This window comes from Amphiprion ocellaris, chromosome 22 (genome assembly GCF_022539595.1).
Source record: "Amphiprion ocellaris isolate individual 3 ecotype Okinawa chromosome 22, ASM2253959v1, whole genome shotgun sequence".
Taxonomy (NCBI): domain Eukaryota; kingdom Metazoa; phylum Chordata; class Actinopteri; family Pomacentridae; genus Amphiprion; species Amphiprion ocellaris.
The window spans coordinates 10,150,198-10,178,022 of NC_072787.1; the positions used below are offsets into that span (position 1 = coordinate 10,150,198).

Consider the following 27,825-nt stretch of genomic DNA (forward strand, 5'->3'; position numbering starts at 1 on the left):
AAACTCTGAATATATTGAAAGAAACTCTGAATATATGGAATGAAACTCTGAATATATTGAATGAAACTGAATATATTGAATGAAACTCTGAATATATTGAATGAAACTCTGAATATATGGAATGAAACTCTGAATATATGGAATGAGAATCTGAATATATGGAATGAAAGTCTGAACACTTTCATTCAATATATTCCAACTTTCATTCAATATATTCTGACTTTCATTCAATATATTCCGACTTTCATTCCATATATTCAGACTTTCATTCAATATATTCCAACTTTCATTCAATATATTCCGACTTTCATTCAATATATTCAAACTTTCATTCCATATATTCAGAATTCTAGATTTTATATATATATATATATAATTTCCTAAACGGCATGCCATATATATATATATATATATATATATAATATATTATATATATATATATATATATATATATATATATATATATATATATATATATATATATATATATATATATATATATATATATAATATATTATATATATATATTTTTTTTTTCCTATATTTGGCTCTTACAGGGTTAATACACAAAGATTTGTTTTTAGTGGTTTTGTCACTGGATGATGAGACTGCTTAAATGATGACCTGAAAATTTTCTGCTATTATGTGTTAAAATGTTAGTTACAAAAACTACAATTTGTGCTATAGTTACCAGAGGTGCTCCTGTTATTTTCATTTTATTCTTTGCCAATTAGTTTGCTTCCAAAAAAATGTCAAAAAGTAGTCATGGATTCTCATCCAAGATTATTAGATCCTAAAGTCATAGAAATTTTTAAAATTTTCAGCCCTTCTGCTTGATACATTACTTAAGTGTTAATGTAGTTGGAGACTAATATACTAATTATTCAGAGCTATTTTAATAGTTTAAGTAGTTCTTTTGTTGTTGTTTTACAATTTTTCTCAATTGATAAGATATTAATTTCCATTCACTGCACACAGCCACCAACTGACTGCACACATTTCTCAAAATCAGGACACTGCTGTCCAAATTTTGGACACTATTCATGGTTTGCACACAGTTTCCAAAACTCTTGCACTCTTTTTGCAAAAGACTGAACACGTTTTTTGCTCATTTGAACACACTTTTTCACTCATTGCACACATTTTTCAAAAAGCGAACACTAGGAAGCAGAATTGGGACACTGTTCCAACACTGCTGTCACAATTGAGACACAACAGGTCAAAACTGAAAACACTTTTACCAATGAACTGCACACTATAAAACCTGCTGGGAAGCAGAATTCGCTGTGCAGAATGCAATCTGTTGTTCAGGTCAGCAGATAGTAAAGATGGTGCATAAAGTAAATGGTTTCAGGTTTACTGTGGTTTACTTCACATGTATGTAAATGTTGTTTGTCACTTCAGTGACATGTCTATACTGGAACAATACAAGCAGTCAGAAATGTTCTGAGAATACTGTAAAAAATCAAATGTATAATTCTGGTTCATGAGTGCTAGTAAAATTACAGAAAGTGTACATGACTGACTCTTCTCTGTTTTGTGTGCGTTTGTTCCAGAGAGTTTTTCAGTTGGATTCTGATGATACACATGAATACATCTGGGACGATGTTAGTTTTCATAGAGGACTATTGATTTGGGAATGTTTCAATATTAACCCTCAAGTTATTGTGGTTTTTCTGCCACCATATTCTCTCCCTTTCTGAGTCCTATAGAAGAATTCTTCTCTACATAGAGGTGGAAGGTATATGAGCGGCAGCCATACTACTTTTGAAAATCTATTGCTATCAGTGGTCATGGCATGTGGTGATGTTTCTGTTAATGCATGTCAGGGCTGGATCAGACACACTAGGTCTTTCTTCCCAGAGAAAACATAGCTTGTGATGTTGATGAGGTCCTGTGGCCTGACCAGGCTGAAAGAATTGATGCAGACGTCGTGTAAATATTTGCATACTGTACTGTGTACCATACAGTGTTGTATTTTTTGTCTAACATTATTTTTATTTTATAATGTACAGTCAGGCACTGCAATGGCCCCCTCTGAGTCATTTATAGGATGCATTTGTGTTTAAGTTGTCATTTTTGAGGACTGTATCATTTTTTTGCACTTCATGTGAAAACACAGTGAGAGATGAGTGTTTTGTATTTAGCAGTACAGTGTCCTAGTTTTGCTACGTGTGTCTTAATTTTGAAAACAAAGTTCAGATTTTGACAAAATGCGCTTTTGACACAAGTGTGCAGTGCTTTGTGAATTGTGTTCAAATTAAAAAAAAATAGTGTGCAGTGTGTTGGGAAATGTGTGCTATTTTTCAGGAACAGTGTCTTATCAATTGAGAAAAACTGTAAATGCAAAAAATAAATCTCCCTTATAGGCAGTTATTCTACCAAAAATGTGGTCCTAAAGTTTAATCTGCTGAGTTTTTCCCACACTTAGAGCTTCAGTCCTGCAATGTAACTGAAATAAAATGGAAAACAGCCCTCCAGAGAGGTAGTTAAAACATGGTTCCACTCCCTTGGACCTGTACTAGTACTGTGTAATTATTTGTTTGAGATATAGCAGAGAAGAAAGTGCGGCGCATGACAAATTGCTTGTTTTTTCATCTTGCAATGCCTCCCTTCACTGGGTTTTGTCCCAGAGTCCATCCTCCTCAGAACGGCCTGCGTGAACGAGGTTAATGCATCCAGTAGCTTTGTTTTCTTGGCTTTCGGATGCAGTTGCCTCTGGGTGTGGTTGACAGTCGGATTCCCTGGGTGAACCTAAACGCTGTCAGGTCAACTGCCTGCTGCAACCTCAAGCAACAATCACTGGCACACAGACGACACACACTCATAAACACACACTGAGACAGAGCGAGTACCAAGGTCCTCACCTCAGCCAGACCATCTCTTTCATTGTCTCATTCTTGGTCTTACTTTTATCAAGTCTGTCCACACAGGACAATTTATGTTCTATCACCATTCCCCCTGCTGTGAGGTTTAGGCTTAATGTGTCTGGGTCAGTCTCTTTCTAAGTGTTGTGGTCCATATTGGTTTCCATCTGTGCATCTTTTTCATTCTCTGTCATTAGCTGCAGGTCAGACTGTGGTCTCAGAGCGAAGGGGATCCGTGGTTACTGTGGCAATAAACCGACCTGAGATGCGTAATGCGGTGAACCAGGAGATGGCACGGCATCTGCTGAAAGAGCTGCTGGCTTTTGACAGTGACCCGGATTTGAACGTGGCTGTGCTGCACGGGAAAGGTAAAAGAACTGTCAAGTACGGAATGAAAATGAGCTTTTCACTGTTGTTTAGGAAAGCTGCCACACATTCAGTCAGTTTCTCTAATTTTGAACAGATTAGCATCAGTGATCTGGACTTAATTTTTTCAGGTTTACTGCAGGTTATGGAAATCTTTGGAATATTGTGAAATTTTGAGAGCATTACACTTTAAAGCAAATAGCTTTAAAAATAAATGTTTGTACTTGCTGAGAGTTGGAGGAGGAGATTGGCATCAGAGTAATGTTTCTTTAGTAAATATGAAGTAAAAGTTACAAACTAAAGGTAACAAAATCCTCTAATTAGTAGTGTAGTTTAACAAAGTTTTATGTCCCTGGTTTGTTTTTTTGTAGTGCAGCAAGATTCAATTTTGACGTCCTCTGATGATGTGATAGTAGATACATTATTGTCCCTGTTGGAAAAATGAATCTTGGACTTAAGTGCTACACACTTATAACTGCCTTTGTAGCAAGTCACAATCCCATATTACACAGATTTCAAGTATTTCACAATTAGTAGTAAAAAGTGCTAATAAAACCATAAAGGAATTGGATGACAAATGTAAAAATTAAAAAAAAATATTAAAAGCTAGAATGTTCAACATTTTTCCCTTGTGTCCACGGGTGTTACCAACCTTGGAAAAAAATGTGACTTGACATACTATAGATATTTTACTACTTATAGTACCGTTCAAATGTTTATGGTCACTTAGAAATGTCCTTATTTTTGAAAGAAAAGCATTTTTTTTAATGAAGATAACATTACAGAAATACGGTCTAGATATTGTTTATGTGGTAAGTGACTATTCTAGCTGGAAACGGATGATTTTTAATGGAATATCTACATAGAGGTACAGAGGAACATTTCCAGCAACCATCACTCCTGTGTTCTAATGCTACATTGTGTTAGCTAATGGTCTTGAAAGACTAATTGATGATTAGAAAACCCTTGTGCAGTAATGTTAGCACATGAATGAAAATGTGAGTTTTCACTGAAAACATGAAACCTGAGCCCAAACTTTTGAATGGTAGTGTAGATTATTAATTTGTTTCTATGCTTGCGTCCAATCTGCTCTGAGTAAACACAGCCTGCAGTTCAGCCCAATTCAGTTGGAAAGTCCAGCTGAGTCACTACCACTAGTATGTTTATTTTAAAAAAATAGAATCTGGTTAAGGCCCGCTGTTTATTTTAAATGAGATGTGTAGAGTACAGGAATTTTGATGAAGTAAGACAATTTCAATTTAGATTTGGTCAGGTTTAATGATTAAATGGCACATCATGCATTAATAGTTACAGAACCATCAGAAAATTGAAAATCCAGCGATTCTTTCTGCTTTCATAGTTTCTGGCTCTGATTAATGGTGGTATTTGGGCAACTTCTGTCCTGTTTGGCTTGTTTTGAGGAACTGTGGCTGAAGTCTTTACAAGTTAGAGAAGAGAGGGTTAATAAATTAAAGCAACCAGATTCTTTAGTCCTTTAATATTAATCTTTTTGCGCAGAAAATGTGCAAACCTGACAGGGATTTGGATCATAACAGTGCTCTTAAATAGAGAAAGTCACGGGATGTTTACTAAAGATTCATTGTTTGTTTTATTCGAACTTCTTTCCATCTTTCCTCAGCCCTTCTTCTCTTTCTTACCTCCATCACCTGCGCTCAGCCCACCTTCCTTCAATCATCTTCTTCATGTATTTTTTTTCCACCTTTTGCTCCTTGGAATGCTTAGATCTTGCCGAAACACTGGGGTGACCAGACAAGAGCACTTGCAGTGAAAAGACACACACACCTGTGAGGTGGCCTGCACTGTGTCAGCTACCCAAGTCCAGAACTGTGCCAAAACTCCTAAAGCTTCTAAAAATAATCATCACACACAGTGAATGAACTCTTTCCCTCAGTGGAAATAATGTCTTCAGCCTGGAACAACCTGTCTGCTGCATAAAGTTCACTGTGGCCTCAAAGCATATACTTTAGAGGGTGGGGTCTCTCCAGATGATGGCTGCTGATGCCTCTAGTCTCAGCTGTGAACTGAAAACACTGTGTTAGAGAGTAATTAACTTGCGTTAAATGGGTTAGCAATTAGCAGCACAGTAGGTAGTTCCAGCAAAAGTGTCTCTTCTACGATTCCCAAACTGTCTGTAATGCAATTTTATTCGTTCCACCGCACATTCCTGTCAGCATGTTGTCTAGTATTGCTGCTGGACTACAACAAGATGACTGACATTCAGTAGTGTTTAGCAGTGTCTGCATTGTGAGATGATGGAGAGGGAGGTTCTAGTTTGGATGTAGTGTTTCTGCAAACATAAGGAATCCATTTTGTTCAAATTAGCACAGACACAATCACTCTCCCAGCTCTCATTTTTCAGTGTTGGGGTGTTTTTTTTTTTTCACGTATGAAATTAAGAATAATTGCTTTCAGCAGGTTTTGAATATGCTGGGACATTTTGGAGTGGTTGGGATTCGGATTTCTTTGGGTGTTTGTGGTCACGTATAGATGTCAATGCAGCTGTGTCACTAAAGGCGCCACATTTAGCTGAACGGAGACGAAGATGCTTTGAATGTCTTGAAAGCCTTTTTAGTCTCGTAAAACACAAGACAGAGAAGTTCTAGTTTCTCACAAAGTGTTGGATGAGGTTAGGTCTTTGTGCTGACTGGTTGGTTTCCTTTACACCAAACTGGAAAAACAACCTCTTTATGAACCAGACTGCACATGAGGCATAGGCCCTTTATGCAGCAGATGCTTTGACTGGTCATAGAAGGTAAAGCACAAGTGTTCCCAAGAACATTAAAGGGATATTTCAGTGTCTTTGAAGTGGGATTGTATGAGGTACTTGGACACAGTCACTGTATAACCTGTTGTAGGTAACAGCCTCCAGTTTGAAGAAATAGAATGATGATGGCAAAGTGGTGAAAATATTCAGAATATAGCATACACTTAACATCTACAGCAGGGCATCACTTTGATTTTGTGCTGGTCCTGATGTCTGCTTCTCCAAACTGAGGCCATGATCTACAGTAATTATTACACTGACTATGGATAAGTACTTCATATAAGCCCACTTCAAAGAAACCAAGCTATTACATTAACATTGAATCTCTCCTTTTCCTACTGTGACATGTCAGAGTTTTCTGAATGTGAGTGGAGAAAGTCTGTTGTCACATCAGAACAGGAACAGTTGTTCCCCAAACAAAGACTTGGAACAGTGGTTCCCATCATTAGGATCCGAGCATCGAATGGTGAAGACTCCATGGGGTTCTTTGTTTACATTTTTTTCTGTTGCATCTAAAATTGCAGTTTTCCAGGCCTAAAAATAGTCGAAAATGCGTGCAAATTAGGTGTGAGCCAAAATGGCTCAATAGTGCCACCTACAGCTATGAAATTTGGTACACATATGTAACCAAAAATATAACTGACAACCATACCTAAAACATAACAGGAAGTCAGCCATTTTGAATTGTGTCTCATATTTTGGACGATTTTGGTCCAATTTTTGCACTTTTTCAAAAGCTGTAAACTCAAACAGGGTAACCCCCACAGAGCTCAAATTTGGCCAGGATGTACACCAGGCATGAGCGATCAAATGTTATTAAAATGCATTACAAAAGTGTGAGGGCGCGGAAATGGTGGCTGGTGGAATTTTTCGGCAATTCTCCATGACAGGAAATGCTTTTTAACTAGCCTGTACATGCTCCAATCTGCCTGAAACTTTACATGTGTGATCAGAGTCCAGCCCTGATGACATTCACGGGCTGATATACTCTTACAGTGATAGCGCCACTGGGTGGACAGTTCTCATGGATTGCCATCAAACAGTCCATAGGCCAAAATGCACTCTTTGTTGCAGCTCCGGGCTGCACAGTGGCGTAGTGGTTAGCACTTTCGCCTTGCAGCGAGAAGATCCCTGGTTCACGTCCCAGCTTTCCCGGGATCTTTCTGCATGGAGTTTGCATGTTCTCCCTGTGCATGCGTGGGTTTTCTCCGGGTACTCCGGCTTCCTCCCACAGTCCAAAAATATGCTGAGGTTAATTGATTATTCTAAATTGCCCGTAGGTGTGAATGTGAGAGTGCTTGTTTGTCTTTGTATGTGGCCCTGCGACAGACTGGCGACCTGTCTAGGGTGTCCCCTGCCTTCGCCCGAGTCAGCTGGGATAGGCTCCAGCCCCCCCCCGCGACCCTATTGAGGATTAAGCGGTGTATAGCTAATGGATGGATGGATGGATGTTGCAGCTCCACCTGGTGGACATGCTTGGATTCACTGACCCGTTCAACGCTGCTTGCAGCTTTAATTTGGAATATGTGACTGCATCTGTGGATTTGACCAGGTTTACCAAAGATTGCTTTTCCTCTGGTATATATGAAAAGTTTTTAAGGAAATTTAAATAGCAAAATTTTGCCAATAATTCACAAAAATGTGGCAAAATTAGGTCAACCCCCTTTGAAGATAATTGTGACTGTCAACATACTTTTGGTTCTGTTTTATAATTTATACAGCAATAGCCCTCATGAAAACAGTTTGTGTGTTTAGCGTTGACAAAATATGTTATTTTTCATAATTTCAGTAAAATTTCCCTTTAAAGCCTCAAAGCTTCAGTGACCCATTAATTTCACTTACTCATGGCAGTTGATTAACTGCATCACTTTTATTTCTTGTAACCCCTGGAAAAGTTTAGTCTAAATCTCAGAGCTCACATTTTAAGTAAATTGAAGATCTCTGTTGACCTTTCAGTTCAATAACAAACTTCCTTTAAGAGACTAAATAATTGCGTTTCTTCCGTGAAGCTCCATAGCTTCTGCTCATTTCCTCTACAAGGACAAATGGATTTAAGCGCTTCGTCACAATGCTGCTCCCTTACACAGCATGTCACACTGTTTTTTTTCTGTAATTGCCCTGCACTGACGGCTATAATCAGAGCTCCCAGTTGATGGGTGTTGCTGGCGCATGTGTTCATTACAATCATTTTCATTACTGTTACATTACAGAGAGAGGAGGATTTTATGAGTCCCTGCCTGAGCCTGTGACATAGTGTTTGTAGGTCTCTTGGGTAATGTTGTAATTACCACATGAATCCAACGGAAGGGGTTGTGGTTGCAATATGTTACTCTTCCATTAATGAGAATATGTGCATTTGTGTGTGTGAGCACATGCGTGATCTGTGTCTATGCATTGGATTTGGGTTCTTTAGGGAAGAGAAGCATTTTGTGTGCCAGCCAGCCCAAAACAAGCTGCTGTCCAAATTGCAGCCCTCAGACTCCAGCTCAACTTGTTGTTTTTTTCATCCTCATCATTTTCCCTTCCTCTCTGACTTTCCAGCTGCCATACTTTGTAATTTTGTGGTCTCTTCCAGGAGGGAATTTCTGCGCTGGTTATGATCTGAAAGAGCTGGCCAATCACACAGGCCCCCTCAAATTGGAGCAAGATGTCACTAAGGGTCCCGGTCCATTGGTGAGCGGAGTCTGGAGTGTGTGTGTGTGTGTGTGTGCACTTATGAGGGTTTTATCTATATTTTCCTTATAATGTTCAAGAGGATTAAAGGTTTCCATAAAATGTAAAACCAGAAAATGTGGTCAGCATTGATTGTGTTTATTTTTAGGGGTTTGGGAGGACAGGTAGTAGTAAAGATTTTGTTTCAGGGAACGATGTTGAATCAGGGAAATGTCTCAGTAAGTAGAGTTGTGTTGCTATGCACAAGCAGAACGTCCTCGCTTCTGGTACACTCTAATGACTTGACAAAGAGTAAGAAACCTAACGCAAATGATGTGCTGTGGGCTATAAAAACTTCAGCCTCTATAAAATCGAGTTGGATTGCATGTTAAGTCTTTGGGATTGAGTGGACCTCCTCTGCAGAAAATTATAGCATTGTATCTCCTACAGAATACACAGTGCCTCATTTGTTCAGCTGCAGCCAGAGCGAGGATCATTTGTTCCCTTTTTTGTTTGACAGTTTGAGAAATGAATTAGGAAATGAAATCTGGAACATTTTTAGTAGATAAACCATAGCAATCAAAGCAAACAGGCAAAAAAGCATGAAAGGGATAGTGAAAACATCCACATAAATATACACTGTGACAATATACACACTTAGTTTTCAGAATGTTTTCTTCTACGAGAGGCTGATGTTGCTGCCTTGTTTACAGCGTGTATCCCTTTCATGTCGGTTGTAGTTATTTAGCTTTGTGTGTATACGCGCATGTATGTTTGGATTTACGAATCCAGTTGTTTCCTCTAGGGTCCATCCCGTTTGCAGCTGTCGAAGCCGCTGATAGCAGCAGTGAGTGGTTTTGCTGTCGCCGGAGGGCTGGAACTGGCTGCGCTGGCAGATCTGAGAGTGGTGGAGGAGAGTGCCGTCATGGGAGTCTTCTGCCGCAGGTTTGGTACGTCTAACACCTCATGATGCTGTTATGTTTATTGCTACTATAGCCACTACTGTGCCATACAATACTAATAGTGGTGGATGGTCAGGACAGCTACTTTCTTGCTTTAAAAAAAAACAACTACCAGTACACTTACTCAAAGAAATTCTAACTTTTATTTAAACAAAGATGTTTGACTGTGAGAGTCACTTTGTACTCACTGTTTCAGCACTGATCTTGAAACTGCACAGTATTGGCAGCCTTGTTAATAAACAATATGCAAGTACTACTCTTTTTAGACTATTTCCACTCTGTTGGCCCACTGATGGACACATAAACCTGCTTCAGTGACGGACTCTTCTACTTTTTTTTATTGCTTTTCGAACTCCGTGTCCATTTCAGCAAATCTTACTCCTCAAAAGTTTTCTAATGTCATCACTGATCAGTAATAGAAAGTAACTAAATACATCTACTCAAGTACTATGCTTTAGTGCAATTTTGATATACACTATATTGCCAAAAGTATTCGCTCACCTGCCTTGACTTGCATATGAACCTAAGTGACATCCCATTCCTAATCCATAGGGTTCAATATGACGTCGGTCCACCCTTTGCAGCTATAACAGCTTCAACTCTTCTGGGAAGGCTGTCCACAAGGTTTAGGAGTGTGTTTATGGGAATTTTTGCCCATTCTTCCAGAAGCGCATTTGTGAGGTCACACACTGATGTTGGACGAGAAGGCCTGGCTCTCAGTCTCCGCTCTAATTCATCCCAAAGGTATTCTATCGGGTTGAGGTCAGGACTCTGTGCAGGCCAGTCAAGTTCATCCACACCAGACTCTGTCATCCATGTCTTTATGGACCTTGCTTTGTGCACTGGTGCACAGTCATGTTGGAAGAGGAAGGGGCCAGCTCCAAACTGTTCCCACAAAGTTGGGAGCATGGAATTGTCCAAAATGTCTTGGTATGCTGAAGCATTCAGAGTTCCTTTCACTGGAACTAAGAGGCCAAGCCCAGCTCCTGAAAAACAACCCCACACCATAATCCCCCCTCCACCAAACTTTACACTTGGCACAATGCATTCCGACAAGTATCGTTCTCCTGGCAACCGCCAAACCCAGACTCATCCATCAGATTGCCAGATGGAGAAGCGCCATTCGTCACTCCAGAGAACGCATCTCCACTGCTCTAGAGTCCAGTGGCGACGTGCTTTACACCACTGCATCTGACGCTTTGCATTGCACTTGGTGATGTATGGCTTGGATGCAGCTGCTCGGCCATGGAAACCCATTCCATGAAGCTCTCTGTGGACTGTTCTTGAGCTAATCTGAAGGCCACATGAAGTTTGAAGGTCTGTAGTGATTGACTCTGCATAAAGTTGGCCACCTCTTCGCACTATGTGCCTCAGCATCCGCTGACCCCGCTCCGTCAGTTTACGTGGCCTACCACTTGGTGGCTGAGATGCTGTCGTTCCCACACACTTCCACTTTCTTATAATACAGCTGACAGTTGACTGTGGAATATTTATGAGCGAGGAAATGTCACGACTGGATTTGTTGCACAGGTGGCATCCTATCACAGTTCCACGCTGGAATTCACTGAGCTCCTGAGAGCGACCCATTCTTTCACAAATGTTTTTAAGAGCAGTCTGCATGCCTAGGTGCTTGATTTTATACACCTGTGGCCATGGAAGTGATTGGAACACCTGATTCTGATTATTTGGATGGGTGAGCGAATACTTTTGGCAATATAGTGTATTTGCATTTCACTTAAATATTTCCATTGTATGCTGCTTTATGCTTCCACTCTGCTCCATTTCAGAAATAAATATAGCACTTTAAGATGAAGATTTTCCATAATAGAAGATATAACAAGCTTTTAAAATATAACACATCGTACAAGATTAAACTAGTGATTTCCAACCTCGGCTTCTCACGCAAAGCAGTGTGTAGATGTCTTCGAGATGTTAACATCTCCGCCACCAGTGATTTTTCTCTCAAAACTTCTCACATGGTTTCATTTCAATAAATGTTCAAATGATCCAATTTCTCAACAAAGATTAGAGAAAAACACCAGCAACTGAAAAAAGTGGATTATTTGGATCAAAAGTTTGTTTTTTCGTCTTCTCTCTCCCATTAAATCATCTAATGGTTCCTCAGATTTATCTGCTGTTCCTGTATATAAGACAGTTTATAAAGTACTTTAAACTAGCTCCACCTGCAGCAACTACAACAGTAACAAACTGCTGACGCACGCATGCTTCACTATTAATAATCTAGTGATACCATATGTAACAATATAGCAGCCGGACTGACTAAACCAGTACTTTTACTTTAATACTTCAACTACGATTTGCTCCTGATACTTAAATACTTTCTCTTAAGTCAGATTTTTCACGACGGACTTTTATTTGTAGTAGAATATTTTTACATTGCTGCATTGGTACTTTTACTTAAGTGGAAGATATGAATACTGTAATCAATCAACCTTTATTTGTACAGCACTTCTCATTTTTCATACAAATGGAATGTAACAGAAAGAACAGAAACAAATAAACATCCACATCCCCCCTTTGATGAAAGAGTGAAGTACTCGATAAAAACAGGCACTGAGGAACAGAGGAAACCCTATTATAAATACGTACAATGTGGAATACTTCTTCCGCCACTGCTGATATTATTGATTCAAAGATAACTAGTACATTTCCAGACTCTGAGGGCCCATTTAATGTACTTGTAATCTTTTACCGTAGCAGCTGTCACTAGTAGTAGTAGTAGTAGTAGTAGTGTTACCTCTTGTACTTGCCACAACGATGTGAAACCCTCTACTTAAAGGAGTAGGAAGACATACTTTTTTATCCTTTAATCCTGCTACTACACATATTTCAAATTCAACCCTGTCAGTGGTAATATGTATGGTTCTGCTGCTACTACTGGTGTTACAGACAAGCCAAAGGCCTCGTTTTTGGCAAACCATCTCTCTTCCCTCTTATTTTCAGTTTCGCTGCTCCTTCAGTTTGCTCAGCTAATTATATCTGTCCATGAAGGTATCCTTGTGTTTTTCTTGGCATCCAAGCATACGTCATCATCTGTCTCCTAATGCCAGCAAGCCGACCCTTGTTTCTATTTTTTAACTTTGTTGCTCTGTCCTCTGTTATCACCCCAACCTCCTCTTGTTTGTGCGCGAGGATGGAGTCATAGTGCGATAACGCCAGTGACTGTGACCTTTTGGCGTCACGTCCAGAGTCTGCTGGGCAGTCTTGATAAGTACGAGAGGAAGTGACCAACTGCCAGGTTTCCACTGCAGGGCCAAACAGGGTTTACTCATTATTTATGTCACACAATTTCCTCATAAACAACATTTTCCTTTTTCGGCGTCTCGCAGCTTACCAGCATGGTTTGCCTGCTGACTCAGCTATACTTCAAGCAGCACTTTGGATCTTCTGCTCTAAACACTTTAAGCTAATCCTGAGCCCAGAAAGTCACAGCCGGCTTCACTATGTAAAAGTGGCTCGTGTTGGACCGTTGCAGCATCTCTCATATAGCTATCACTGCTCTAACCATGCTTCTGGAGGGCTTAAATACAACCATAGTGTTTATAAATACAGCTGTTGTACTATAATTTACTGGCAGTACTAGATTTAGAGTGTAAACATGCATGGCTTATCATCTGAGGCCTGTAATTTAACGGGGGAGCATCCTGGCAGTGCCCTTGTCTTTCTGTCTGACAGACAATGTATCCTCACAGACAGGACATCCACTCTCTCTCTGCTGTGTTACTGTACACTTAAAGAGCTATTTTACTGTTATTATTGTAGATTTCATGACAATTTGAAGGATTCTTGATTTTTTTTCCTTTTTATGCCCATGTAAAGCAGCTGTCATCACAAAATAAATAACTTCATTCTTAATAACAATTTGTTAACTTTCTCCTTTTTTGATTAAACTATTCACCCTTGTAATAATTCATCTGATAAATAAAAATAACCGTTCTTAATAATAAGCTCTCTAGTTCTCAATGTTAGTAGAGAGAGCTGGAACAAATCTTTTGCAACAACACAATCAAGAATCATGGTTCACTTCGTTTATCAACAACATTGATCTCCATTCACATCTTATGCAAACCAAAATACATCTGTAGCACCAAATATCAAAAATAATTTAAACTGATGTCAAATGTATTTTCACATTTAGTTATTTTTTACGTTTACCAGCTTTTAGATTTGTTTCGTTCTCAATTCTTGTATAGCTCTTTGTGTCTGTTGTTGATGCCAAGCTGTTTATTACCAGTTATGCATGTACAGGGGGTCCTCAGTTTACGATGTCATCGACCTACGGCGTTTCGTCATTATGTTGGAACTGGTTACGTGGAACTAGTTACGTGGAACTAGTTGGTGAGTGGAGTGGACGAATACGTCGTCACACCGCGAATGTTTACATTCCCCGGTTGTATGCCACCTTCGATTGTGCTACATTCGCTGACTTTCTGCCCTTCATTATGGCTCTTAAGCGTAATTCAGACTCTTTTGATGGCAGTGCTTCGAAGAAAAGGAAAGCCATCTCCATCCAACTAGTTAAATTCGTGCTTGCAAAATGAATCATGAATCGTAGCAAACTTGCCTTCTTTACTGTGGCCTCTGACCTAATGTAATTTCTATCTATCACTTTCAACATGGCACAGTTCTAAATAAGCCACACAAGCAGCATGCTTTGAGTTGGATGAAATGATTTGGAGAAAACCTTATCCACATTTCAGCACTAGTACTGGTTAGAAAGAAAGACTTCCAAATGCACAGTTTGCAAAACCACACCTTTCTCATTTACTTGGCTTGACAGTTTCACATCTATTACAAACTAAAATGTCCTTAAAAATAAAGGTTTACTGTCGTGTACATGGAAACTAATAGTCTTTCCTCTGAATTTATGAATCTGCTGATAAATTATCCCTGACATGGAAGCAGAATCGGTCAGGATCTAATGGCAAGTCACACTGTGTACTTTTCCTCACTTCAGGCAGATAAATTGTTACGCGCAGAGTCAGAGTTTATCAGCTGCAGTTGAATCATTTGACACATAGCAGCTGTCCTCAGGTTGAGTCCTGATCTCCATCACAGCTGTCGGAATATTTTTAGACTATCATCACACAAGGACAGAATTCTCTGTGTTTAGGAAATTATAGATGAACGAGGCTATTAGTTATTTGGACAATTTTAATAATCTGCTATGAGTTTAGACTCAGTCTTTTGTTGATCAGTGCATTTTTATGTTATACATCACTTGATGTACAGCCCAACCTTGCAGGTATGATAAATATAGGGTGCTTACTGGGAGCTGTACTCCCATACTCAAAAGGCCAGTGTTTTTACATATCGTATGCAAGTAAAAAGCTTTAGAGTGAGAATTATACTCAAGTTTAAGCTACATCTTGGCCATTTGCCAGAAGCAGAAAGAGAGGTAGGAAAACCTTGATTTGAAGATTGAGTTCCAGATTTAGGAGATATAGGAGCAAACACATAAGGCAGTTGTTAGAATTTTAACAGTGGATTATCAAGAAATGTCTGGACACAAACTGCTTTAATCAGAAATCTTCACTCTGCACGAAGAATGCAACTAATCTGATGCCTGCACTCAGGCCCCTTCTGTCAGCTCAAAACTATGTTTGGGAGGCAGAAATTAGCATTACTGCGGTTTTGACATGTTAAGTCGCACATTTCCTCCTTGTAATTAATTCTCAGGCTCTTGATTGCCTCACATCTTCAAGGCTTATTTGTCAACACATTTGGGTTGTTTCCTCAAGCTTAGCTGAAACCACTGTGGTTTTTCATTCAGATGTACACTTAGCAGAGCAATTATTACTTTCACTGTGTGTTCTTTCACCCATTTTCTGCATAGTTCTACGCTGCACAACCAACATCCTCACCTTTTCAAGCCAGTAGTTGGTGTAGATTAAATTAAATGGTATGTGAGGGAAGCTTAGTAAGATTTAATGAAGCTTTTTTTAGGGGACTAGTTTTTTAAAATGTGGCTATAGAGTGTTAAACGATCCAGCAAATGCATTTAAATGTATTTTATTTGACCAACATTAAACAATTGAAACTTCCCTTGCCTTTTCCATCAAAATGACTGCTGTTCTGTGGGACACACAGTTTATTTAAAGATCCCAGTGTTTCTTAGCGATTATTTCCTTTTAATGGTTGGATTCTGTAACCGTTTTTGGGTCAGGCACAGATGGCAGCAGCCGGAGGGAATCCCTGGTTGCTTTGGAGTTGAAAAACCCTCAGAGGCTTGCTGCACTGTTCTGATGTGGGCCAATGGCTACCACAAGGATCTGACAGTTTTCTGGCATGTGATTGGCTGCCGAAACCTGTGGCTTCCTGTCTGGGGCCCCTCTGCCCCGCCAAGAAGGAAATGAGAAGGAGGAGATGGTTGCGTCACAGGAATCTGGTATTAGTGTCTACTGCTCTTGGAATTTTTAGAGACCTGAATGAAAAACCACAATGCTTACCTAATCCTCACGATGTTATTTTGGTACTTTAAACCAGAGGAACATCACAAAGCAAAAAAAGAGCTGGCATTAGATAAGGAAACTTAAATAAAATACTTTAGTTCAGTCAAGGAGTTTTCTTTATATAGAGAAGCTAAATCAGGCAAGCATAGAGGTTGTTCTGGATTGGTCCAAGGCTACACTTCTGAGTTTACTGTTTTGAAATTACAACCATGAAGTTGAAATCCCTTCAACACTTCAGTCATTCAGCGGCCACAGAGAATTTCAGTTTCTCCTTCCTTTTCTTTCTTCCCAATTTTAAATCCTTTCTTTGGATGACAAGGATAGATGAATAAAAAAGAAGAAGCCAAATGTTGAATTTAGTCAAACCGCAGTCCAAAAACTGACATAGAATCAGCCAACTCAAACACCTGCTTAGTAAGTTTGAACCTGAGGGACACAATCCAATGATTACATCATCGTACTTCAAAAGCAGCACTCACTTTGAAACTGCAGATTTTTCTTCCATGAAGAATGAATGAACAGTGCAGTTGGGCTGCTGAGATGGAAAACAATCAGCAGCACAAGTAGATAAATTGATATGGGCATAAGCTCTGTGCAGTTACAGATAGCTTTACATTAGTCCAAAGGTACAGCGTGGCTCTTGTCTTTCCCAATCTTTTGAAACTTTGGGGCACATTTCTGTCCTGATAGGATCTTATCATGTTCAGCTTTAATGTCATTTTAAACTTTTTATGAGCTATCCTCCTCTGCAATTTTCATGCTGCAAGGTCCTATTTGCAGCCCTGGTGGTCTTATATAATAGTGATCTGCAAACTAAAGAATAGGAGCCCTGGTATTAAATGAGTAGGCTAAAGACATGAAATCAAGTTAACTGTGTGGCACTCGTCTCTGATCCAGCCTAACTGAGCTGTTTTTCTCAATCCCCAGCAAGAATTTCAAAGCAAGCTTCCGACTGAAGGTCTGCTCTTTTACCTCTGTCCATTTAGTCTGGAGTTATCCGGAAATCGTTAATCCACATCAAACTTAATCGCATTACCTTCATGGGAGGCCATTGTGGTGGGTTTTGCTTTGATGTGGTAACGATGGAGCAAACCAGTTAATCCAGTGTGTCATGTTTCACACTTTTCTTGGATTATTGGTAGCTGTAGACTGGTGGTTGTCCCATCTCCTCACATGGGATGTGATGCCAAAAGAGTTGTATAGAATATGTACAGATGATAATTGGAGGGAAATTGCAGTTATAGACCGCATACACTTATCAGCCACAATGTCAAAACTACTGATAGGTGATGTGAATAACATTGATCTTCTTGTTACGATGCAAATTGTTATGTCTTTGATTAGACTACTTTAAAGCCTTTAAAGCAAACAAGTGTGCACTGTAGTTAACTGTAGTTGACTTCAAGTCATTAAAAAGCATCTCCATCACAACTAATACTAGTGAAGACTTTTCTCTCATTTCTCTAGTGATTGACAGAAATCAGTAGCAAAAAAAGCACCTTAGAAGCCACAGTTTGTCTGTAAAACAATATGTGATGACTAAGAAGATTCAAGAAGACCTGAACTGTGCTGCATCTATCACAGGCTAACACATATCAAAGTTTGTGGTAAGCAGATAAAGTACAAGACTTGTCCTACACATCAGTTCAGTCAGATAAGCAGTGATGGCCCTGTGATGCAGGAAGGGAACCACCTTTCATATCTGCTTATTTAACAATAGGCTTTGCTGACTCATGTTGGGCCCTGTTAATAACTCAGCCTTGACAGTGGACTTATCTGCTTTGAACAAGAAGAAAGAGGACGCTTTTTTAAAATGTTCTGCTCATTGTGGTGGATCAAAGATGAACAATCCAGATTTTTGTTTTGCAGTCACTGACTGATTATCTTGTATCAGGATCACTGGCAAATATTTCCCTCTAAAAAAAAAAGAGGAGGCTCTCCACCTCAGCCAGGCTCTTTAAAACCAAACATATCTTTTGAGTTAAAACTCTTCAAGGAAGTACTCGCCAACCTCTCAGCTTCCATTCATGTGGGACAAAGCACAGGTCTGTCAAACAGGACGCATCAGAGACGAGACTATCAGAAAAAGAGAGGAGGGTGAGGGGTGGAGGTGCTGGAGACGGGTGCTATGGATAAGGAGGAAGATCTTTCCGGTTTACTGATAGCAGTGGTGCCAACAGCAGTGCCAGAGATAGACAGACTGGAGGTCAACCTGTCTCTTTATCTGTTCTTTGAGTCAGGCTCTGTCTTCTTCTGCCTCATTCCAGCTCATTGTGCTACTTGTTGCTTTCTTGCCAACCTTGTCTGGTCCTCTTTCTGTCTTTTCCTGTGAATGAGTTTTTAGGGATTTAGCAAGAAGAATCAAAAAAGACCGAAGAGGGACTTTAAATGTTTAAAAAGTTAACAAGCGAGTAGGGAGGACTGAACAACCAAAAGAAAGGGCAAAAATGATTGAACTGACGACTAGAAGTGATGAATGAAAAGTTTAATTATAAGTCAGTGTAGTAGTTAAACTGTTGGAACAGATACCTAAAAGGTTAAAACATGTTTGAAATGCCTAAACATACCGGATAAACAATTGAAATTAGAAGATGGTTTGTGTATGTGTGAGCTTGCTGCACACACACTTGTATATAAATGTCCTTGTGCATGCACTGTATGTGTGCATACTTACATGCAGTGCAAGACAAAGCTCCACAGAGCAAAACCCTGGCTGAAACACTCTCACTTCTTATCTTAGTCAATATTAAAAAGACCTTAAATCAGACACACATGCATACACACCTGTGCTATTTATATATTTGAATCACAGCAAAAAAGGATTTCAGATGTCATTTATGTTGCATTTCATCGACTCGGGCTAATCAGTGGCGCAGTCTGTAATTTACATTCCAGTAGAATACACTCCTGTAATGACGGATGACTGAAAAATTGAATGAAATCTAGTATTTGCAGACAGTGTAGAAACCCCCTTCCTCCCACGCCTAATCATAGTCTTCTGTCTGTCAGTGCGCCATATGTGCTGACTGTCTAAACCTGGACCAGGCCCCTGGATTGGCTGCACATGTATTAACACTGGTATTCCAGTTTAATTTATTTGAACGACACGGAGAAAGAGAGTGGCTTGCAGAGTATGAATAGAATTACATTATTTCCATGACTCCCCACAGAATGAGAGAGGGAGAAAAGAAAAAATCTGAGAGCTAGCAATGATGATTTGGGGTTATGAAAACATGTTCGACACATGTGCTCTCAATAAGGGGCGGTCAAATAGAATCAGTGACTTGGAGGAATTAGGGAGTTGGGATTGTGGTGTGGAACTTGGGAGAACTCAACGGTAGGAAGTATGCCAGTTGCAGCTGTTGCTCTTTAGAAATTAGGATAGATGCCAGAAGCTTACTGTACCTTGCAGTGTACGCTTTCTCTCCCTTTCCCTCTCTGGTGGACACGGTAATAATGCAAATGTGTCCATTGAGACTGAGAGTAAGGAGGGGTTTGAGTTTTCATGTACTGATGTAAAGAAAGCAGAGCTACAGTTGAGGAGTAAAATTGTTTCAAAACTTTGTTCCTCAGACAGATGTAACCCATATTATTGCCAGTAGTATATTATGTGTTTGTAAGTGTTTCTTCAGCTGTTTTCACACAGCTTGAGTGACCTGAATACATTACACTGGCACAGTGGCCTACATTTCCTTTGACCTTGCACAGTTAAGAAACCAAAATCTGTCTGTACAGGTGGTTTTAGATGACCACCACCCATATATTCTGGATATGTTTTCACAGAACAGGAATTTCCAAATGTGGTAGAGCACCAGAGACACGTAGATATTCTCAATGACCCTGTAGTGCAGACTGTGTTTGATTTAATTTGAAAGCTTGTTTTTAAAAAGCTTTGTTTTTTGATTCATTGCTCAGACATTGCTTGTGTGGTCCAACCTCCATTGCAAAACTCAGGGAAATTCCATTTATATTAATATAAAACACCTGAAAGCAGCAAAATGTAACATTTATAATGTCAGAGCAGAGATTGTGTGATGTTATTTTTTAAAATAAAAATCTGAAAATGAATAAACTGTCAAAATTGTTGATTACCGTAATTTCTTGCTGATTTTCAAAAGGAATAGCGGATGCAATGACGAATCATTTCAGGCTATGTGAAAGGACTTTAATATGTGGTGCTGTCTAGTTGGATGTCACATGGGATATTTTGGATGCACTACAATATCCATGAATGTCTGCGGTGCACAGTTGACAAAGACATATATTTCATACTGAAGATCTGATCTTTTGCTAGGAGTTCCCCTGCTTGATGGAGGCACAGTGCGGCTTCCGCATCTCATTGGTCTGTCGAGAGCCCTCGACCTGATTCTGACTGGACGACCGATTGGAGCACAGGAGGCTCTCGCCTTTGGACTGGCCAATAGGGTTGTTCCTGATGGCCAAGGTATCTAATTAGTAATTTGTTTGTGCTTTTCTCAGTGTCATGCTGTTGTTTAGGGTGGGTTACACAGGCTGTCAATGAAATGGTCTGAAAGGTGAAAACAACACGTAAGTGACTTAAACCTGCATTCTGTTTAACAACCAGCAGGGGGCGACATCTCTGGTTGCAAAAAATAGTAAGATTGTATCGAAGTCTATGAGAAAATTACCCTACTTCTCACTCGATTTGTGACCTCAGTAAACATTTTCCAAATTATTTTTTGATTTTAATTACTAGTTTCAAGACTTACTGAAGACAGAATTACTATAAGTTCATTTGTAAATTATGGTACCAGTTAGAGGAAAATAAACAGCTAAGCATGACGTTTTAGGGCAAGGATACCATATGATGGACTGGTTACTTGCATATTGCCATGTGTCCTTAAGTTCTCACTCCTCACTCATTACATCCTGTTTCAAAAGAGCAAGATGGTGATGGCCAAATGCAAACTCAAAGTTTCACAATGGGAGTCCACAAACCAATGGGGTGAAGCCATGTCCACCTGTTCTATTGTGTCTATGGATGGTTATCAGACCTCAATACTTTCTGTCTACCAACCGTGTTAGTTTTCTAACACACTAACAAGTCCCAAATGGTGTACTCAGAATTGGTAACAAAACTTGTGCGACTGTTAAGCGTTTACATGTTATTTGGTCAGATATTTCCTGATATTAAACAAGAGACATTTCAAGTAGGGATGGCGCCATTATTTGTATCAGTCGATAAAGGCTTTAAAATGAATTATCAGAATTACCCCAAAGTGAACATTGACAGATGGATAATGCCTATTAGGCTAAAAGTTTACAGTTTTGTTGGAAGATGTTACATAAAAATAAAGTGGCACATTTATATCATAAGTTCTTTACTAATTTTAGCCACTGACTGCATGTACAGTATTTGAAATTGATTGCATTTTATGTTAACATTGTATTTGTATGTGTTTACTATTGTGCTGTAACACTAAGAGTAGGGATAATACAGAATATAAAATTTCTATAGGAGAGATCTACTGTTCAGTGCAAATAGACAGAAACAGATGTGCATATACTGACTTCGGCAGTCAGCCAAAAAAGGTTTGAAAATGTTATATCGGATATTCGCAAAAACCCAATATTGTGCGTTCCTAACTTCAATCATCAAACCAATGTCATTAAAATTCTTTGTTTAAAGCTGATACATTGAGTGCTTAATACTACAACTGATTTCACTCTGTTAAGTTAAAAAAATGGCAAAAATATCTTTGTACTGGCCAAGGTAATGTATTTAAAAATATATTGCTGTGGTGCTATTCAGAAAACACACTGAATTGTGCAGCCACATATATTGGAAAATTTTATAGCCTGGCTCATATTTTTATAAATATCAGTTTCATTTGAAAATTATATTGTCATCACTCTAAAAGTGGCAGTGCAGCTAAACTTTTCTGCTCACGAGAATAAGCCAACAAGTGGGAGGTGGGAAAAAAAAATCCAGGAAACATGATCATGATCCAGCATACAGAGCTAGCCAGGTATTGTGGTTTTTACAGTTTGTAGAACAAATTGTTTCTCTCTGTGAAGACCAACCATGTAGACACTGAACAGAATGGAGTCTGGGGCCCTTTTTCCTTCAGGAAACATAGTTTAAAAAAAAAAAAAAACTCTCTTGCAAGAAAGATCAGACAGAATCATACATAATCTAAATTTCTTCCAGTGAATCTGTTTTCTTTATTTGGCTTCAACACCACATTGAAGCTGTAACTCAGCATTAGCACTGCCCGCTTATTCCCATTTAAGCAGCAGTGTGAAGATTAAGCTATGCACACATCCCAATGTGGCATTTCCTGTGTTATATTAATGCATGAACTCTCCCGTATCCTAAAATCCTAAAAAAGGCTCTCCATGTGCTCTTCACAACTTGATCTCTGGTTCACTCTCCTCCCTCCCTAGACGTTAGAAGAAGATTAGCTTAATTCTTTTAGGAAGCCCTTTTTTCCCACAGTCAATCCTCGGTCTAATTGCCTCTGTGAAGAATGATCACTTAGCGCGAGTTTATCATCAGAGGGAAGCCGCTCATATACACACAAAGAGGGCATCAAAGTGTGCCATCATGAGGTGTAGTTTTTTCCATAGGGCCGATCTGGATGTGGTCCAGGGCTTTTATGTGGGTGAGGAGGCCGTGTGCCGTAAAGCTTACAGAGACCCAGCAGCAGCATGAAAGGACTGATGATTTTCTAATAATAGAAAAGGAAAATTGAAATCCACTTGTGATCTGTGTGTGTTTTCTCTGTTATGAACGGTTACAGTTTCTAGCGGATGCACACTGTGCATTGTTATGTGATTGCCGCTATGTTTACTGACTTCATGTTACAACCACAGCTCTGCAGGCAGCTCTGGAGTTAGCAGAGCAGATCAGCTCCTTCCCTCAGCAGTGTCTGAGGGCCGACCGCTCCTCAGCCATGTACAGCTGCTACGACGCTGCATCTTTCACACAGGTACACTTGTGGTAGGAATTGTAGCCTGTCACACCTTATCTACCAACATTTTTAGATTCATAGGCAGTGTTTCCTTTGTGTTCTTTCAGCAGCAGTTTTGCTTTGTGCACATTCATCAGCGTGTATTTACAGGAAAAGCTATAGCTATAAATAGAAATAACCTTAGAAGTGTTATAGAGCCGGTTATACATGAATACTCTGTTGTTTGTTAATTTATCCAGCACCTCTCGACATTTGAATGGCTCTGAAAGGGCCAAATATCTGTAGTAAATGTCTAAATAGAAATGTATAATCTAAAAGTATATAACTAAATATACGGGTAGAACCACTTCTAACAGCATATAATCACCCACTATACCACCCACTTGCTCCATTGATCTCTGGCCTTCAAAGGTCATCATTATCCTTTGTATTTTTAACAAGCCAGTCTTATAAACCCATCTAAAATTCAGATATAACTTTATTAACAGCAACAACACTAAAAAGCGGCACCAACTTTGCTCTTCTTTTTGGCACCCTATGGGAACAATAAACTAATAAAACCATTTTGAATTGTTTGTACATATATTTGTACCTCTCGGTTTTTGACAAATAAAATATTTTGCATTATATCTCAGCCCAATTAATGAATGATTCCGAAGTGGTGAATCCTTTGCATGTTGTTTTTCCACAGTTGTATATGCCAAGCAAACATTTTTTCTTTATTATTTCTGAAGTTATGAACATTACACAGAAGATAAACAAACTGTGCAAACTTATGAAATGATAAAGTACAGATGTTTTTTTTTTCTTTCACAAATGTGGATAAACAAAAGGAATGTGACCGTTCGGGTGCTAAAATAATAGGCTTTCAAAGTTTTATTTTTCAAAAATGGCTTAAGTATACACTTTGCTTTTGTGTGCACAGATCAATTGAAATAATTTTATTAATATCCTGACCACCTGATACACTGGAATATGAAGCTCACAGAGGCCCAATGCTTACACAAGGTTATTAGTATTAACTACAGATACCTGCTTTTTGGTGCACTGTCACATTATCTGTTTAATGAGCCTGACATGAATTGGATGTCAAATAGTGTTCATGTATAGCCTGACTGGATTAACTGGAAATGAGTTATCATTTCTTGTAACAGTCACTTTGCGGTGGACATTTAGAAACATGGATTATGTTTAAGTTAGTTCATTAATTGTTAAATATTAATGCACCATGTAAAAATGCATCAAGAGGACTCACTAAAAGTACATACATCAGTTGGAATATCAAAGTGCAGGGCAATTCTCATACCGATGTGCTCAAATCAGTACTTTTGGGTGTTGTAATGCCAATGAAGGTTATTCTGCATGTAAGATAATTTGTTATTCATGATGTTTTTCCCATACTATGGTGCCAACCCAAACTGTTACTTTCAAAGTTGGAAAAAACATTCACATAAGAAGGTCTTAGGAAGTTTTGTTGGATTAAAAGACACAAAGCTGATTGGAAATGAATAGTATATGTGATCACCTTTGTGCTCAGTATCTGGTTGTTTCAGTTTTTCAAAGTTAAGGTTAACCAGGCCTCCGAGCTCATTACATTTTCATTGGTTTCATGTCTCTCATTCTGTCCAGGCCATGCAGTTTGAAATCGACCACGGAATGCCTGTCATCTCAGCAGAATCCATCCCTTGGGCCAAAAAATTCACCACTGGTGTGGGAAGAGGAGGAAAATTCTTCTAGGATTTAAGTTGCTGACGCGTTATGAATCATGATTTAAGGTGATCTAACAAATCCTGTGCATATAAATCTGCATTTAAAATTGTTTGAGCAAAAAGCATTGTTTTTTGTGAAATAGCCTCTAAAATACCAGGAAAATGAGACACAATGGTTTAGGAGAGTCCAAGTCATTTTAAATCCACAGCGTGCAATAAAAACTATATGTAGCCCAAGATGATTAAGCCAAGCTGACGTGTTTTTTTTTCTAGCTGAATATCAACTCATTACTCTGATTTTTTTAATCAGTTGAACACAATATTGTGCAGTAGCGTTGTTACTAGTTTTACTACATTTGTCAGTAGCACAGTAGTCACTGCACAAAGTTCTTTTATTGATCAAGTAGTGCAGTAGCATCTACGCAAGCTCCATTTTCCCAAACACCTCTCAAGTCACAAGTGCGGCAGAGATTTCAGTGTGGTTTAAAATACACCTAAGGTGTAACTAAGGATCAGTACATAATGTTATCTTCATACACAGAAATACAGTGGTGGAAAAAAGTTTTCGGACACCCTTAAGATTTTACACAATCTCAGATATTATCATGACATATTTGTGGAAAAATCTTTTTAGTGTTTCAAAAGGTGTGGCTGCATTAGACAGATACAAACAAATACAAATTATATTTTTTGTTGATTGTTTACAAGAAAAACTAACAAAACTAAATTCTTGACAGTTTCAATATGCCAGGCAGAGTTCAGAGTTTAGTGGTTAAAGCAAAATGACTATGACACATGAAGTAAAACAAAATCATCCTATTTAATGTTTTGAAGGGGAAATATTGCAGTCAATGGCAGCCTGAAGTCTTCAGCCCACAGACATCAGCAGATACTTTTCTTGGTGATGCTCTCCCAGGCTTCACAGCAGCCACCTTCTCTGTCATTAGTTTGTTCCTTATCAAGTAGGAGCTCAGTGGGACTAAAGCCTCTCTGGCTGTACATTTAGTATCCAGCTGAGTGCAATCCAGTAAGTTTGGATGTATTTATCTGAATCAGACCACACACAATGCTCCAGTGTATCTGTTCATTCATCCTGCTGCTTTTTGTCAGCAATGATCAAAAGTTTGGGGTCACCCAGACAATTTCATGTTTTCCATGAAAACTCACACTTTTATTCATGTGCTAACATAATTGCACAAGGGTTTTCTAATCATCAATTAGCCTTTCAGTACCATTAGCTAGCCAGATTCTCGCTAGCCAGATACAAAGCCAAAACTAGAGTTGAAAAAAATGTTGTTCGCGAATTTCTGTATGTAGACGATGCAGCTCTGTGTGCAACATCAGCTTCTCATCTGCAACAACTGCTCAGCAGTTTTTCATCTGCATGTCAGAGATTCGGTCTCACGATCAGCTTGAATAAGACTGTTATCCTGTCCCTAAGCACTGCTCAAGACTTCTCGATAAATGAAACGCCCCTCCAAAATGTGAATGTTTTCACGTCTCTTGGTTCTATCATGACCTCTAACCTCTGCCTAGATAGAGAACTCTCAGCAAGACTGGGCAGAGCTGCGAGCATGTTTGGTAAACTGGAGAAGCATGTGTGGAGAAACAGACATCTTACTATAAAAACTAAGGTGAGAGTCTATGAAGCATGTGTCGTGAGTGTAGTGATGTACGGATCTGCAACATGGACCACATACCGACGTCAAGAAGACTGACTGAATGCCTTTCAGTCAAGGAATCTGAGAGCTATCCTTGGTGTGACGTGGAAAGACAAAATGACAAATGAGACTTTATTTGATATCACCAATTCCCATCCCTTGTCATCACAGCTGAAATTCAACCGTCTCCGGTGGTCTGGGCACGTACACAGAATGCCTAAATGTCCCCAATGGTACAACCCTGCCTTGATAGAACAATACAAACCACTGATGGTGCAAATTTGGCAAATTTGGTCAAGAAATGTTTTTTTTGTTGTTGTTGTTCTGATATTCAACCATGAAACCTTCATTTTTCCTAAGAAGCTTTTTCCCCTGGGTTTGACACCAACAGCAACTTTTAAAATGTACTGAAATGCTACACGAATTGTTTTAATCCTTCTTTTAAAATTTCTACATGTTTACTGTTATGCACCAAAACACCAAGTCAAATTCCTTGTATGCAAGAACATACTTGGCAATAAAACTTCATCTGATTCTGACAGTGGTTGATTTTTGTCACGTCAGTTCACATAACTTTCGAGCCAATTTTTTTTCTTCTCTTGCATGGTGACCTCTTTGCTCCTCATATTTACCGACAACTCCACCTCAATCCAAATGGCAGCTCTCATTAAAGTCCGGCTATGTGTGGGCTCTTCAGCAAAAAGTTCAATTACTTTTGAACACTTACGTATTAAACCTACACAAGTTGAGGCTGAGCACTCTAATATAACAGACAAAAAACATGTAAGTGTCAAAATACTTAAGAGTCTGGACAGCACATGCAGTACTTTATTGCTAGACTACAGGTTTCGGAATATTTAAAGTATGACGTGGTCCTGCAGAGTACAGCTAAGCCTCAATGTGAGCAGAAACACAATTCTTTAAAATCTTTACTCCCTGTCTTTTCCTCCTGTCACTCCTCTCACCCTAACCTGTGTTATGTCTTCATGGTCCCTTCAGACTGCGATGGTTCTGGTGATAAGGCCCGAAGGTGTCCATATCTCTCCACGTCTCTGCTACTGCTGCTGCCAGAGCCTATCTTATCTGTATGTGAAGAGTGAGAACCGGCATCAAAGCAGCACATACCACCACACATGCACCCCCACACACAAACATCTACTGCTGGGTAGCTTCCAGACTAAATACGACAGCCCTCATATCACTCCGATACAGCTTAAATAAAATGTCAAATTAGGGCAGTGCTGTTGTTTTTGTCATCATTTGTTAAATCTTATGTCCGGTTTTATTTGATGCAACGTATCACAGCAGAGATTTTTAGATTTTAAAAGGTTCTATTTGTCTAGATTTAGAAGTTATGTCAGTACAGTGTGAAAAAAATTTGAAACCTTTTTGAGATAAAATTCTGTGTGTCTAAA

At 39.1% G+C, this 27,825-nt stretch overlaps 1 protein-coding gene across 1 annotated transcript in view; it reads left to right on the plus strand.

Moving 5' to 3' along the window:
- zgc:101569 (uncharacterized protein LOC449822 homolog) overlaps window positions 1-27,825 on the plus strand; it is a 34,157-nt gene extending 6,332 nt beyond the window's left edge. The window contains exons 2-8 of the mRNA XM_055007197.1: window positions 3,065-3,235; window positions 8,594-8,691; window positions 9,476-9,620; window positions 20,400-20,549; window positions 22,943-23,058; window positions 24,670-24,815; window positions 27,410-27,825. Coding sequence (XP_054863172.1) covers window positions 3,065-3,235; window positions 8,594-8,691; window positions 9,476-9,620; window positions 20,400-20,549; window positions 22,943-23,058; window positions 24,670-24,777 — 788 coding nt within the window. The 3' untranslated portion in view covers window positions 24,778-24,815; window positions 27,410-27,825. The remainder of the gene's footprint in view (window positions 1-3,064; window positions 3,236-8,593; window positions 8,692-9,475; window positions 9,621-20,399; window positions 20,550-22,942; window positions 23,059-24,669; window positions 24,816-27,409) is intronic.